General features: G+C 43.8%; 1 protein-coding gene across 1 annotated transcript; it reads right to left on the bottom strand.

Moving 5' to 3' along the window:
• Positions 1 to 1,017: 1,017 nt before the first annotated feature.
• On the bottom strand, positions 1,018 to 5,224 carry actb2 (actin, beta 2). Its single transcript, XM_038821108.1, has 6 exons — positions 5,116 to 5,224; positions 3,387 to 3,522; positions 3,056 to 3,295; positions 2,116 to 2,554; positions 1,818 to 1,999; positions 1,018 to 1,649 (listed from the first exon to the last, which is right to left on the bottom strand). Exons 2-6 carry the CDS (start codon positions 3,507 to 3,509, stop codon positions 1,506 to 1,508), a joined length of 1,128 nt encoding a protein of 375 aa, XP_038677036.1. The 5' UTR covers positions 3,510 to 3,522; positions 5,116 to 5,224; the 3' UTR covers positions 1,018 to 1,505.
• Positions 5,225 to 16,279: the final 11,055 nt, after the last annotated feature.

The raw sequence follows: 16,279 nt of genomic DNA, 5'->3' as shown, positions 1-16,279 counted from the left end.
AATATGCAAACTCCACACGGACAGTGAACCAGAGCCGGGATTGAACCTAGGACCCTCAGAGCCACGAAGAAGCACTCTGGCTATTTTAATTAATTATCCTGTCAGCTGCTGTATCCTGCCAATATTTATCCCTCAACTAGCACCAAGATTTTTACATTAGCTGGACCTTGTTGCTGCTGTTCCTACAAGTAAACCATCCTCAAAAAAAAAGTACGGAGATGCCCATGAAACCCCTAAAACAATGAGAATGCTAACCACAAATCAAAGCTTCTTTTGGCAAGGACAAGCTCAACCAGGGTGAAGTTATGCAGCACCACACTATTTACTCTTAATTTAGGAAATGAAAACTAATGATTCCATCCCAGTTTCAAAATCCATTATTTAGGCTAGCTTATCAAATTATCAGCAGATATAGCAAGGGGGCAAAGAAAGCAATGCAGTGTAGACCTTCTGACCTTAAATTAAAAGCTGTAAAAGTGTTACTTTTTTCTCCCTTGATCCATCATGGTGAATTTAACACGACTGAAAACTTAGTAGATTTCCACCATTGAATATTTTGTATATGCATTAGCAAAAGGATAGTTACAAGGCAGATATTGAGGGCAGCACAAGGGCATTGCTGCCTACAGCACTGGAGCCAGGTCACTGCCCATGTGGAGTTTGCAAACGCCCCATGCCTGCATGGGTATCACCCAACAACCAAAAGCTGTGGTGGTTGGGCAGTTTGGCTATGTTAAATTTACCCTTAATTGGAAGAAATAATTGGGTACTCAATTTTTAAAAAGGCATATATTTTATTCTTTCACATGTCAGAAAAATCCATTTGGATCTGTGGAAGTTCTAATTGCACTGGTAGCTACATTGGAATGCTGCCAAGAATTTAGATTCTTGCTCAGAAACAAGTAACTGGATACTGCAATTGCAGGTAGAGCCTGTAACTATGAGCAAAGATCCAACTGGTACAAGAACACCTGGAATTGTTTCAACTTCTACTAAATAACAGCACAGCAACTTCAATTTTCCATTTAAACATGTGCACTTTATTGTATTCGTCAGTGTAGGTCCCACAAACTGGCATCACCAAGTTTAAAACGGTTCATCTTGTGCCCAGGGGGATGTAAACCTCACTTGTGTGTTTGTATAAAGGTAAAGCTTTTTGCATACCAAAATCAAAGAGGACCGAAAATTTAAGGCGGAAAAGTACAAAAACGGGACATTTTCGGTTACATAATTTACATATAAGCAATACTACACAAGGTTAAGTATTTGCTCCCACTTTTTTGGGCAGCCTTCACAGAGGCTTTAATAACCTTAGACAATGCAATCCTTTACATCAATATTTGGAATGACTAAATGTACAATTCAGTCCTTGAACGCATTGCAGAACTTCTGGGATGCTTGTTGCCAAAAATACCACCGACACCTTCACTGTTCCAGTTTTTATTCCTGAGACAAGCACTAAAGCCATGCCAATTCATCTCGCGCAATCGTGACAGTTAGTCCATTTAGAAGCATTTGCGGTGGACAATGGAAGGTCCAGATTCATCATACTCCTGTTTGCTAATCCACATCTGCTGGAAGGTGGACAGGGAAGCCAGGATGGAACCTCCAATCCAGACTGAGTATTTACGCTCAGGTGGGGCAATGATCTGCAGTAGGATGAGACTCAGTTAGTACATTGTAAACAAGTACAAGTACATTAAAATACTGAGCAGTTTAGTTTACAGAGATTCAAAAAAAATAGCTTGTTTTCCACATACAGGCTGAAAGTTAACCCCTTACTACTTTTAGACTGAAACGTCAAACTTCCAAATTACCTTGATTTTCATGGTACTTGGAGCCAGAGCGGTGATCTCCTTCTGCATACGGTCTGCAATGCCAGGATACATAGTGGTACCACCAGACAGGACAGTGTTGGCATACAGATCCTTCCTGATATCTACATCACACTTCATAATGGAGTTGAAAGTGGTCTCATGTATACCACAGGATTCCATACCTGCAAGCAGAAATAATTTTAATCAACACTATTTGATTTTTATGGCAGTGACAGATGGCAACTAACATTTAGTATTGGTGGAGTAAAATTGGCAAAGCTGTAGCCCATTTACCTACCCAAAAAGGATGGTTGGAAGAGGGCCTCTGGGCATCTGAATCGCTCATTGCCAATGGTGATTACCTGCCCATCAGGCAGTTCATAGCTCTTCTCCAGGGAAGAAGAGGAAGCAGCAGTGGCCATCTCCTGTTCAAAGTCCAGTGCAACGTAGCAGAGCTTCTCCTTGATGTCACGGACAATTTCTCTCTCAGCTGTGGTGGTGAAAGAGTAGCCTCTTTCTGTCAGAATCTTCATGAGGTAGTCTGTCAGATCACGACCAGCCAAATCCAGACGCAGAATAGCATGGGGTAGGGCATAACCTTCGTAGATGGGCACAGTGTGGGTGACACCATCACCAGAGTCCATCACGATACCAGTGGTTCTACCAGAGGCATAGAGGGACAACACAGCCTGGATGGCAACATACATGGCAGGGGTATTGAAGGTCTCGAACATAATCTGTAAAAAGAGACAAACATTAATCCAGTCTGAAATCAAGGTTTCAGCTAATAAGGCATATAAATGTTTCACATGAAACATACCTGTAGAGGCACTTACATGCTACAACTTGTGAATTTTAAGAGGCAAGTCAGACTCAAGCTAAGCATGCAATGTGGCTTTGTCCCAGATCCAAAATTGACCACTCTTGCTAGCTAATCTCCACTCCACAATAACTATCTTCTCCCACCCCAATACCTTATTAAAATCCAGATTCCTTGAAACCTATCCTCCAATATCAGCCAATACAAAATAGATAAAATCGATTAGAACTGCACACAATACATGCATCAAAGTTAATGAACTCAAAAACAGAGAAAACAAATAAAAAACCTTGTAATTCCCAGGACAGAATGTCATCTTTGAAAGAATCCCTGTGAATGAGGATAGGAAAGAATGAAGGAAAGGCAGTTTTCAGATAGAAAGGATATGCGCTGCAATTTGATATGTTCAGCTTTGTACCTGTGTCATTTTTTCTCGGTTGGCTTTGGGGTTCAGGGGGGCTTCCGTGAGCAGGACTGGGTGTTCTTCAGGAGCAACTCTCAGTTCATTGTAGAAAGTGTGATGCCAGATTTTCTCCATGTCATCCCAGTTGGTGACAATACCATGCTCAATGGGGTACTTTAGGGTCAGGATGCCTCTTTTGCTCTGGGCTTCATCACCAACGTAGCTGTCTTTCTGTCCCATACCAACCATTACACCCTGAAAAGCAGAGAGTACTTTAAATATCCAGTTTGAGCAAAAAAAAGAGGAAACGTCATCAGTGAGCTAGAAGCAAGTAGCCATTCCAAACCTGGTGTCTTGGGCGACCAACAATGGAAGGGAAGACAGCACGAGGGGCATCATCGCCAGCAAAACCAGCCTTGCACATACCAGATCCATTGTCAACAACCAGTGCTGCAATTTCATCATCCATGACTGTAGATTACCTAAAAAGTTTTAAAGTGTTAAAATATTACACAATAGGAAAATTGGTACAACTGCAATTAAATTAATGGCTTCCTAATAACAGCCATTCTTCAATGCATAAACTGTTACTCCTGTGCTTTCAATTCAGAAGATTTGAATGCCTCCCAGTTTCCTTTCCTGTACTTGTGCCGAGAACAGGCTATTCCCGACCCACATGTTCCCTCCCCTCCTTTCACTTCCTGCCCTAACTGCAGAGGGCGCTGTGTGGTGCAGAACACAGACAAAGAAACCCTGACCGAATCTATTGTCCATAAAAGGCAATGAGTGGCTCGAGGCAGGCAGCCAGAAGGCCTGGCACTCGACCAAACTTCAGACTCGATTGGTTTCCGGGGGTCGCAGCCACACCGCTCCCTGAACGAGAAAAAAACTCCCTGCGCAAGAGGAAAAAAATGAACGCCTCCAGACACCGGTGTCTAGGGCGGGGATAATACAAAATCACGGCACGGTTGTGGTGATCGATTAGCAAACCGTCTCATAATTAGCGGATAAGCCACTTCGCGGTTTTGAAACGCACAGACATGAAGCCCCCTCGCCCACCATCCTGAGACGCGGTGGCTGCCGGGATTTGTAGTCCGGTGGTGGGGCGCATGCGAGGTTGCTGCACCGGGGCAGGCGGGAGCGGAGCCGCTCAGTCGGACAGCCGCCGGGGTGAAGGAGACAACCCGCAACCCCACCCCCCCCCCCCCCATTCTACGACGGGAGTGGGCGTCAACCCCGCCCCCTACCACCCTGGCCGCCGGGCTGTGGACAAAGGAGACCAACCACGCCCTACAAATCACCCCCTTTGGCAAGGCTTCGCCCCGGGAGGCGGCAGCCCCGCCACCGTTCAGTGGACAAACTAACCCCGTCGCACCGCCGGCAAGGCGAAGAGAAAAGCAGGCGAGCCCCAAACACCGGCCATCGACTAAGACATGAGAGGGCTCCTCAAAACCGGCATCGCATCAACAGCGGTCAGCACCACTCCCATCCAGACAACCAGCCCACCGCCTCCTCCCGCCATTTTCTTTCTGGAAAATCCATCTTCCCAGCCCTCCCTTCCCTCAGCCACCGCCTCCCATCGCCACAGAAAAAAGAGTTAACACCCAGCACTCTCCCTCAAGAAAAGCCGCCGGGGGGAGGAAAACCCGTCACTTGCACCTCAGCATTCCCTACTTCGACGCTTTTATAAGAAAAAAAACGTGGTACTGCTGCAAACAACGCCCCCCGGTAAATCGCTTTTCCTATATTCACGCTTTTATTATTTAAAAAAACGTGGTACGGCTGCAATCAAATCGGACAACAATGCCCCCACCATAAATCACAGTTTTTGAGAATCCAAACACGGTTCATTCAAAATTTGGGTTTTAAAGCAAAGCTGCAAAAAGTTGAGGCGGTTTTCGCCCGACAAATTTCGAATGAAGCTCCCACCGCCTCATCCACGTTATTCTTTTTTTTTTAAAAAGCCGTTCTGATATTTAAGGCGAGTCGAGATGACTCTGGTTATCAAAGAAAAAAATAAAACGTTCGTTTGGATGGAGGGGCGGTGGTGGGAATGTTTGAGAGGAATGCCTTACCGTTAGTTTCCTTCTGCAGGTGCAAAAGCCGGGTGCTGGCGCTCAGCCGTTAGAAGTTCAAACAGCCTGAGAATGTCTCGAGCCGGCGCGTTCCCTCGGCTTTTATACCGGCAGCCGGCCCCGCCCACACCCTTCTGTAACCATATAAGGGAACGTTTGCAAAATCGCCTTTCCCATTGGCTGAGCGTCACTGCCCTCCCCCCCCCTCTTCTACCCCGCCGCCCCCACCCCACCCCACCCGGCCCAGCCGAACCCTCGCTCTCCCCTCCAGGGCTGCAATGTCCCAAAGTTGCCACCCTCCCCCCACCATTGCTCATCAACTGGAAATGACTGGGATTTCTCCCTACCCCATCCTACCACATCCCCATCCCGTTCACAACAAAAGTAGACGACAGCTAGTGTGCGGATTGACTGTATTTTGATTTTGAAAAAATTTAAATTTTAAAGGGAGGTGGATCAATGTTTTGATCTATGTTCGGTGGTGGTTCCTTTCGGGTGCCGCACGCAGGGGTGATGGGCCAAACGGTCCCCTTTTACCTCTATTGTTTAACATAATTTCTGTCGCTCCAGGCCATTTCACCACACTAACCGAAACTGATCATTCGGACTGGGCTTACTGTAAAACATGACTGGACTGAAAATGAAAATCCGGTAATGCTTGGTGAGATTTTATACATAGTTCCCACTGTTAATGCCACTGACTTTGCAACAGCTTGCAGTCAATGTCATTTGATAAGATTAATCCACTTGCCTAACCCGAACAGTACACATTTTATGTTGTGTTGGTTATAATTCCAGTTAAAACAATCACAGGAACACACCTTATGGATTTCAGAGCAGTGATAATTCTTGTCAACTCTTTCCTTGCCCTGCTGCAAAGCAAGATTCAGGTTAGGAAATAAAATGTGACTTGTTCGTTGAAAGCCCATAATAAAGATTTCTTTTGTTTGTGTAGAGTTACTCGGTGTCTTAGTCAGCCGTCTATCAGGTCAGCAGGGGTTTTCAACCGAGGAACAATCAGAAACGTCTGAGAACACAGTCCACAGCCAGCTGTTACAGCCTCAACCCATCAGTGGGCAGGATATTCATAATTCATTTTCCCATTTATCATGCTTTCACATAGAATTACAGAAAACATGCAGCACAGAAGATGGTTAGTCGGCCCAACCCGGTTCATGCTGATGCTTAAGCTTTCTTCAATTGTTAACACATGGGTACTAATATTTGTCTTGTATGCTAAAAAAGATCAGCATTGTTTGTTCACCTGAAATAGAATGGCCTCAGGTCTATTTAAGCTGGCAATTTTTAACTGTGGGGGCACTTGAATAGTTATAGCACAAGACACAGCCGAGACACAAGTTCAAGTCCCAGAATTGACTGGTTTATGCTATATTGCATAAAAGACAAACTTTGTCACTGATGGGCGGCACAGTGATTAGCACTGCTGCCTCACAGCACCAGGGACCAGGACTCAATTCCAGCTTTGGGTCTGCACATTCACCTCTTATCTGTATGGGTTTCCTTCAGTTGCTCCGGTTTCCTCCCACAATCCAAAGATGTGCGAGAATTGGCTATGCTAAATTGCACGTTAGTGTCCAAAAGGATGTGTAGGTTAATTAAGGGGTTAATGGGATCGGGAGTGAGCTTGGGTGAGGTTCAGAGCGTTGGTGCAGACTCAATGGGCCGAATGTATAGCTATTTACTTCAGTTTGCTGAGTGAGGAAGTGTGTTAGATGGATTTAAAAGGATACCATGGGTGTGAGAATTGGGAAAAGAAAGAGGGAAGAATACATATGCACGTGCTGCAGATTTCATGTACTTTAGTATCTAAAATGGTAAAATTAAATAGCACTGTATTAGTGGTCACAAAGGCAGTTGTGAATGAGAATAACTTACTTGATTTGGCAAAAGCAGGTCAGACAGCATCTGTGGAGAGGGCAAGGCAGGGTTAATGTTGAAAGCCTGTCACCCATCTTCAAATCTGTACGGCCTCTTTGAAATTTAAGGCCCTTTTATTTTTTTTATTATAAATTTAGAGTACCCAATTATTTTTTCCAATTAAGGGGCAATTTAGGGTGGCCAATCCCCCTATCCTGCACATCTTTTGGATTGTGGGGGCCAAACCCACGCAGACACTGGGAGAATGTGCAAACTCCACACAGACAGTGACCCGGGGCTGGGATTCAAACCCGGGTCCTCAGCGCCGCAGGCAACAATGCTAACCACTGTGCCACCGTGCTGCCATAAGGCCCTTTTATAAAGTATTGGTGTTGGTCTACGTTACACGATCAAATTGGTCATAGGTGTTATTGGATTACACAATGCACATTAGAATCATATTTTAAACCCCAGAGTGTGCAAGGGATTAGAGTTGGACATTTTTACCTAACATCCTATTGAACCTTGGTTTTCACCCAGCGCAACATTAACCAAGTGGACTTCCCAACGACTGAGGCTCTCACTGCTGGCAGATGGGAGCATCTTGACTCTCAGGCAGTTTGGGATCCTATAATGCAAGTATCATAGAATCATCAAACAAAGGAGGCCATTCAGCCCACCAAGTCTGTACTACCGCTTACAAATAGCAATCCAGTTCATCTTACTCCCTGATATTTCCCTGTATTCATGTAATTTTTTTCTCCTTCATGTATAGTATTCAATTCCCTTTTGAAAACTATTATTAAATCTGTATGTACCACCCTTAAACAGAATATTCCAAACCCTAACCATTTTTTACCTAAAGAAGCTTTTCCTCAAGTTGTTTGTATTTAACCAGTCACCTTAAACCTTCGTCCTCTGATTACCTTTCACAGTTGGAGCAGTTTCTCTTTCATGATTTGAACAGAACTATCAAATCTTGTCTTGGCCTTAGAAATCGTAGAGTGCAAAAGGAGGCCATTCAGCCATTTGAGCCTGCGCCGACCTTTTGAAAGAGCACCCCACCCAGGCCCATTCCTCTGCCCTATACCCGTAACCCCACCTTATCTGCAGATGTAGTGATAGCTGCTGGACAGCCTTGCTGAGACATTCGCCACTATTGAGGGCCACAACAACACTGAAACACTGAAACTTCCAGGGAGCCCACGACATTCAAATCTGGAAGTCGCTGTTTGCCCAAATGAACTCTGGGACCCATGCTGATCATCCCGCCAGGACCCGTCAGTGTGTGAGTTTGGGCTGAGTCACCTGGAATTACACTGCTATTTGCCCTGAATAATTTGGGGCTGATCTTAGCAGGCATAGTAGCGCAGTCAGTAGCGCAGTTCAGTTCAGTCACTCCCTCTGCTTCCCTGACCCCACAACCCTGTCTGCTTCCCCAACATCAACCCCCTCACCTCTCGGACAACCCTGGAATGCCTGGCTCCAGCCCACCATCACAATCGTCCCTTGCTCCTCGCACTCCACTCACCTAAACCTTGTTCTCCAACTATCTTCACCTTCCCCGAGGTGGATTTAAAAGAAAAATAAAGGAAAACATTACAATCATTGCACTTATCTGTCATTAAACTGATGACAGACCTCAAAATATGTGTCTTCAGCTTGTGATGTCCAAGAGGGCATGGCTTCGCTGGAATTGTACCTCTCCATTAGGCTTCCCTGCTCACTTCCCTAATGGATCCTTGCTGTAGCTGGGAAAGCAGGTTTGTGCTGCAGCCTACAAAAACAATAGGAACATAATGCAGCCAGAGGTGTAGCTTCTGCTTTGCCCAAGACACTGGCCTTTATGTCCTCACAACTTGCTTTCCCACTTAGTTTCCATATTGCCAGCAAGTTCTGCCCCTTCACCTAGTCATTAATATAATTTTAAATCAGAGAATCACAGTAAATACACAGTGCATAAGAAACCCTTAGGACCGCACATAAAAAACACCAAATAGTTGAGGCCTTATCACTGTGGCACCTGCCATGTGAGAGTACCTTTAAGAAATGGGTGTTTATAAATGAGTGTGTATATAAGTATCTGTAGTGAGAGTACCTTTAAGAAATGGGTGTTTATTACTGCAGTGATGTCAGAGAGTGGGTGGAGCTGGGCTGTCTGTCAGCTTTTTACTTTTGTTTTAGGCTGTTTGCTGCAGGGTGTGTTTTAGTTTCGTTTTCAGAGCTGGATAGCTGCAGTCACAGCCAGAAGGTTTATTAGTGTCTCTCTGTAATCTAAAGACTGTAAATCGATCCTGGTGATTTAAAACTAATAACAGTAGTGGCTTTAACCTGATGTGCTTCTGGTAAAAGATGTTTTAAGTCTTATGGGTGTTAAAAGGAAAGCTTAAAGGATTACTTATTGTTGTATTCTTTGAGGGTTGAATTTGAATTAATGGTTACTAAGATGTTCACTGTATGTTTTAAAAAGGTTAACTTGAGTTCATAGAAAAAACATTGTTTTGCTTTAAAAAATACTTTTCCATTTCTGCTGTATCACACCTGTAGAGTGCCGTGTGCTCCCCATAGCACAATCTATTAAAAGTTGTGGGTCAGGTGAACTCCACGATACACTTTGGCCCATAACACACGCCACTAGGTACAGTCTGCCAACCTGAAAATGACACATCCCAACTCTCTGTTTCGTGTTAGTTAGCCACACTCTAATCATGCTAATATATTGCCCCAACACCATGAGCTCTTATCTCGGGACACTGTATCAAATGCCTTTTGGAAACCCAAATACACTCCCTCTTTATCCATACTAATTCTTACACCCTCAAAGAAGTCTAATAAATTTGTCAAACACAATTTATCTTTAATAGAACCGCATCGATTCTGTTTGATTATATTATGATTTTTTTAATGACATACTACTTCCTTAATAATGGATTCCAACATTTTCCCAATGACAGATGTTAGGCTAACTGGCTTATAGTATCCTGATTTCTGTCTTTCTCTTTTCTTGAATATGGGTATTATATTTGCAGTTTTCCATTCTGCTGTGACTTTTCCAGAGAATTTTGAAAATTTACAACCAATGCATTCACTATATTTGAAGATGATGTAGGCTATTGGGTCCAGGGGATTAGTCAGTCTTTTGTCCCGTTAGTTTTCACATTGGTTTAGTGATAATGATTTTGTTCCTCCTTCCCTCCCTCACTAATTAAGAGCAGATGAGAAGAACATGCCTTGAGTGGAAGTAACAAGGAAGGAAGTGCATGTGTTAGGAGTAATCTTGAGAGATGACATCGTCTTAACGTGTGATAGGTGCTGAGCACTGTAATGCAGGGATGTTTAGTGCCCTGATTGCTGAAGGATAGAGAGGGGGCTGACCAATTACAGTGCAGGAAATGTGGAAAGGAGGAGCTGTATTATCTTTGCTAATCCAGGTAGGTCATTGAGTGGGAGGTCATTGAGCTTTCTCCTCCATTGAATCACAGAATTGTAACATTGCAGAAGGAGACCATTCAACCCACCATGCCTGCACCAACTCTCAAATGAGCAGTTCCCTTAGTGCCAGTCTCCTGTCTTCTCCCTGTAACCGTACAGATTCTTCCTTGTCTCAAACCAAAGGCTAGCAAAACACTAAAAAAATACTGACTAAAAATTATGTGATGTTGTCTGATGTTACAGGAACAGAAATACATCATTGTTCAATTTGGCGGTAAGTATCAAGGAGCGAGAGCGCCAGTTAAGCTATTAATACAATAAGTTCTTGCATTGCAGGCATAACAAGACAGTTCAACTGAAGTCTTCAGTGAAGAATAAGTATCAGATTATACAAACTTGAAAGGCTTCCACACCAAACTAGCTGTTCTCTATTAGCCCACAGCTAATAACACTATATACCCAAAGTCTTGCTGCACACAGTCATATTGGATCTAGGTCCATGGAGTGATGGATGCTTCTGCGATGAATTTCATCTGCCACTTCAACCATATTTTTTGGAAAAGGTTATGAAGCAATCTTCTTATTTTGGGGGAGAAAAGCAATTCTTTCCTGCCTCTTCCAGCCAGGTTCATCATCCAGAATGAGAAGAAATGGAGTTGAAAAGAATGATAAATCCCTTTAAGAAGTTGTACTTGCCTGGCTGATACTTGAGATATTCCATTTTTGTTATGTGGTGGATGGCCTATTAGCTGTGAGCAACACAAGGCCACAAATCCAAGCAACGTTATGTACAACACAACTGTCATTGACTCCAGTATAAGAAATGCAACAAGTCTCCTGACCAGGCAGAGGGGTAGGGACAATACATTTAATCCTGTAACGTGTGCAATGATGCTCGTCGGAAGGAGTAACACGACAATGGAGTACTTGAAGAATGGCTGGACACCAGGAAATTCAGAGGGATCTTGGAGTGCTTGTCCACAGATCCCTGAAGATGGCAGGAGAGATGGATTGGCATCGGCACATAAGAAGGAATAGACAACTGGCTTTATCAGTCATGGCATAGATTATAAGAGCAGGAAAGCTTTGTTGGAGCTGTACAGGAGTTTGGTTAGGCCACAGCTGAAGTATTATGTTCAGCTCTGGTCCCAGCACTATAGGAAGGATGTGACTGCATTAGAGAAGGTGCAGAAGAGATTCATCTGGATGTTGCCTGGGATGGAGCATTTTAGCTATGAAAAGAGAGGGCAGCACGGTAGCTCAGTGGTTAGCATTGTTGCCTCACAGCACTGAAGACCCAGGTTCGATCTTGGCTCCGGGTCACTGTCCGTGTGGAGTTTGCACATTCTCCCCATGTCTGTGTGGCTCTCACCCCCACAACCCAAAAAGATGTGCAGGGTAGGTGAATTGGCCACGCTAAATTGCCGCTTAATTGGAGAAAAAAAATTGGATACTCTAAATATATATTTTTTAAAAAGCTATGAAAAGAGACTGGATAAGCTTGTGTTGTTTTCTTTGGAGGAGAGAAGGTTGAGAGTGGACCTGATTGAGACGTATATGATTATGAGGGACATGGACAGGGTGGATAGAAAGCAGCTGTTCCCCTTAGTTGAAAGGCCAATAACAAGGGGGCATAATTTTACCATGAACGGTGGAGTTTTAGAGGGGATTGAGAAAAATGTTTTCACACAGAGAGTGGTGGGAATCTGGAATTCATTGCCTTGGTTGCTATTTGAGACAGGAAATCTCATATACTTTACTTGTATGAGCACTTGAAATGTCATAACTTTCAAGGCTTTGGTCCAAGGGCTGGGAAGTGGAATTAGAGTCGTTTGTTGTCGGTGCAGAATTGGTGGGCCAAAAGGTCTCTTCTGTATTGTATGATTCTATGAACAATTTAGATCCTGGAGGAGATAGTGGTGTTGTGGTAATGTCACTGGATCAGTGATGCAAAGGCCCAGGCTAATGCTCTGAGAACAGAGGTTCAAATCCCACCATGGCAGATGGTGGAATTTAAATTTAATCAATAAAATCAGGAATTGAAAGCTCGTCTTCATGATGGTGACCATAAAACTACCATCAATTGTCATAAAAACCAAGCAGGTTGACTAATTTTCTCAATTACAGTAACAAGTCTCACAACACCAGGTTAAAGTCCAACAGGTTTGTTTCGGACCACTGCTCCTTCCTCAGGTGAATGAAGAGTTAGGTTCCAGAAACATATATACAGACAAAGTCAAAGATGCAAGACGATACTTTGAATACGAGCATTTGCAGGTATTTAAGTCTTTACAGATCCAGAGTTGGGGGTAATACCAGGTAAAAGAGGTGTGAATTGTCTCAAACCAGGATGGTTGGTAGGATTTCGCAAGCCCAGGCCAGATGGTGGGGAGTGAATGTAATGCGACATGAATCCAAGGTCCCGGTTGAGGCCTTACTCATATGTGTGGAACTTGGCTATATGTTTCTGCTCGGGGATTCTGCGTTGTCGCGCATCCTGAAGGCTCCCTTGGAGAACGCTTACCCGGAGACCAGAGGCTGAATGCCTTTGACTGCTGAAGTGTTCCCCGACTGGAAGGGAACTTTCCTGCCTGGTGTTTGTCGCGCGATGTCCATTCATCCGTTGTCGCAGCGTCTGCATGGTCTCACCAATGTACCACGCTTCGGGACATCCTTTCCTGCAATGTATGAGGTAGACAACGTTGGCTGAGTCGCACGAGTATGTACCGGGTACCTGGTGGGTGGTGTTCTCACGTGTAATGGTGGTATCCATGTCGATGATCTGGCACGTCTTGCAGAGATTGCCATGGCAGGGTTGTATGGTGTTGTGGTCGCTGTTCTGAAGGCTGGGTAGTTTGCTGCAAACAATGGTTTGTTAGAGGTTGCGTGGTTGTTTGAAGGCAAGTAGTGGAGGTGTGGCGATCACCTTGGCAAGATGTTCGTCTCCATCGATGACGTGTTGAAGGCTGCGAAGAAGATGTCGTAGTTTCTCCGCTCCGGGGAGGTACTGGACGACGAAGGGTACTCTGTCGGTTGTGTCCCGTGTTTGTCTTCTGAGGAGGTCGGTGCAGTGTTTTGCTATAGCGTTGGAACTGTCGATTGATGACTCGAACGGCATATCCCGTTCGTACGAGGGCATCTTCCAGCGTCTGTAGATGTCAATTTTCTCTAGGGAAGGGAATCAGCCATCCTCACCCAATCTGGCCTACACCCGATCTGGCCCACAGACAACATCCAGGTGAATCTCTTCTGCACCTTCTCCAGACCCACAGCATTGTGGTTGATTCTTAACTGCCCTCTGAAATGGCCGAGCAAGCCACTTTAAAGGACATTTAGGGTGGGGCACAAAATGCTGGCTTTGCCAGCGACACCCAGATCCCATCAAATAATTTTGTTAATCGCTTCTCGGCCTTTTGGCTAAGATCAAGTCTCGGCCTTTTGGCTAAGACTGTGCGTAGATTGAGCCTTTTGGCTCAGATCCGGTATGTCTCCTTTATGGGGACCATGAATTGGATTCAATTTGAATTGTTTTTTGGAGCAGGCAAGGAGCTGGATTAGGGGTTCGCCTCTGTCCACACTCTGAGCCCTGGCTGTGTAACTAAGATAAAGTAATTTATAAAAATAAAAAATAAAAATAAATAAATAAATAAATAAAAATAATAATTTTGTTAAATTACCAATATTTTATTATAATCTTTATTGTCACAAGTAGGCTTACATTAACTGCAATGAAGTTACTGTGAAAAGCCCCTAGTCACCACATACTGGTGCCTGTTCGGGTACACTGAGGGAGAATTCAGGATGTCTAATTCACCTAACAGTACGTCTTTCGGGACTCGTGGGAGGAAACCGGAGCATCCGGAGGAAACCCACGCAGACACGGGGAGAATGTGTAGATTCTGCACAGACAGTGACCCAAGCCAGAAATCAAACCTGAGACCCTGGTGCTATGAAGCAACAATGCTAACCATTGTGCTACTGTGCCACCCTTGTATATTTATGTTTAGAATATAATTGACCTTTGTGCATGTTATGTGGTAATCTATAACCACAAAATGCATTGGAGCAACTATTGCATTATTAAATAAGTATTTTCATTTGAAGCAGATGGTTGTAAAGTTGAATCTCAAGCTACCTCAGTTGAAAAACAAACTGGTACTGGGAGCATATTTCCTCTTGGTCAATCATGCAAGGTTGCTGGTCTATCTAAGAGCAAATCTTGACTTTACATACACATGTTTGGAGACAAATTGTTCTATGACATTATCCCTTGGATGCCATAAATATCCATTGTTGTAGCTCTGTACGTGACGTCAAAAAGATGGATTACTTGCATTACCCTGAACTGTGCCAGTGACACACACTACAACTGTGATCTATGCTCTGGAAACCTACTAATAAAGCAAGGATGTGCAGCGCGTGTGTTGTATATTTTCTCTAACTTTTTAACTTAAGTGCCTCTCCTATTCATGCACACAGAGTAGAATTTTCATCTATGCTGTTATACACATTTCGGACTACACAAGAAAGTAGGTTATTCTTGCACACAGAAGGAAAATAAACAAACAGCTAACAGGAAGAGAGAAAATATAAACATTTAAATTCCAACCTTTGTTATTACAGTGGCAATGTTATTCTGTAATATGATACGATTCCGGAAATGTATATATTGCATGGTATTTATACTTGCATGTTCATTTGTACTTTCAGGTTCTGTTTTACTATTTAACCGGATCAGCCATTTAAGAGTAGTTTTGGGAATTCCAACAAAAGATCAGAACGCCTGATATTACTGTAGTGTTCATTATCTCTGTTATTACTTTCCTTATTCAGACATTTGGGTAATTCTTGCAATCTGTCACATAAGCAACATTAAAGTCATCCTTGTCCAGGGATGTTGAGGGAATTCCAGTCACAACAAACAATTAAATTATTATTATGATGTACAATTATAAGTGACTGACTAGTTTGCCCTACACTTGAACATGTAATCTCGGCTGACACTCAGCCTTGTATTAAGGGACAGCTGTATTGTGATAAGATATTAAAGTAGGACCCCATCTGCCTATTCTGTTGGATGTTTAAGATCTCACAATTCCGAGGAGAGGTTCTTCCAATTCCTGCCCAAACTTCCTCCCAAGACCGCTGAGAAACAGATTAATGGTTATCTCCATAAAACAATGAACACCAACAGACCATTTCACCTCTTCCACTGTCATAGTATTTCAATAAAAGGAGATTCTGTACGAGTTACAAATTTAGGAATAAAGTATATTAGGGGCTTTGATGAAGGGCAAACCCCAAAAGTTAATAAATTGTCTTCTATCTTTATGGATGCTGTGTATTTCCAACAATTTCTGTTTTATTTAATTAATTTTGATTTACATTGCTTAGCCCTCGTTACTTTCAACACTTTCAATTCAGGTTTGGTGCCAGCCATCTAGAGGAAGGTAATCCATTCATGTGCCAACTGGACACAATGTTGATAATGTGCCTGAGGTGCTGAACCAAAGTAGCTGTCAGGGGTCCCAAACCATTTTCAGTTTTACGCCGCTAAGAGTTTTCCTGACCAGCTGCCAAGCCAAATGGACATGTCACAGTAGCTTACCCCCTTCTTCTGACAGTAAACAAATGGCCGATTGTATGCAGCTGACGCACAGGCGGGGGTGTTAATGCCAGGGACTGGTGTCAAAATGGGTCAACAGCAGACCTGAAGAATTTGTGGATCCTGGCGCACACCACCCCCTCCTTCCAAAAATTGAAAAATAATACATACCTTTCTGGAGACACCCATGGCTCCTTTAAATCCCGTAACAGCCTCCCCGAACAGGCGCCGGAATGTGGTGACTAGGGG

This window comes from Scyliorhinus canicula, chromosome 15 (assembly GCF_902713615.1).
Source record: "Scyliorhinus canicula chromosome 15, sScyCan1.1, whole genome shotgun sequence".
Taxonomy (NCBI): Eukaryota; Metazoa; Chordata; class Chondrichthyes; order Carcharhiniformes; family Scyliorhinidae; genus Scyliorhinus; species Scyliorhinus canicula.
This window is presented reverse-complemented; position numbering and strand designations above follow the sequence as displayed.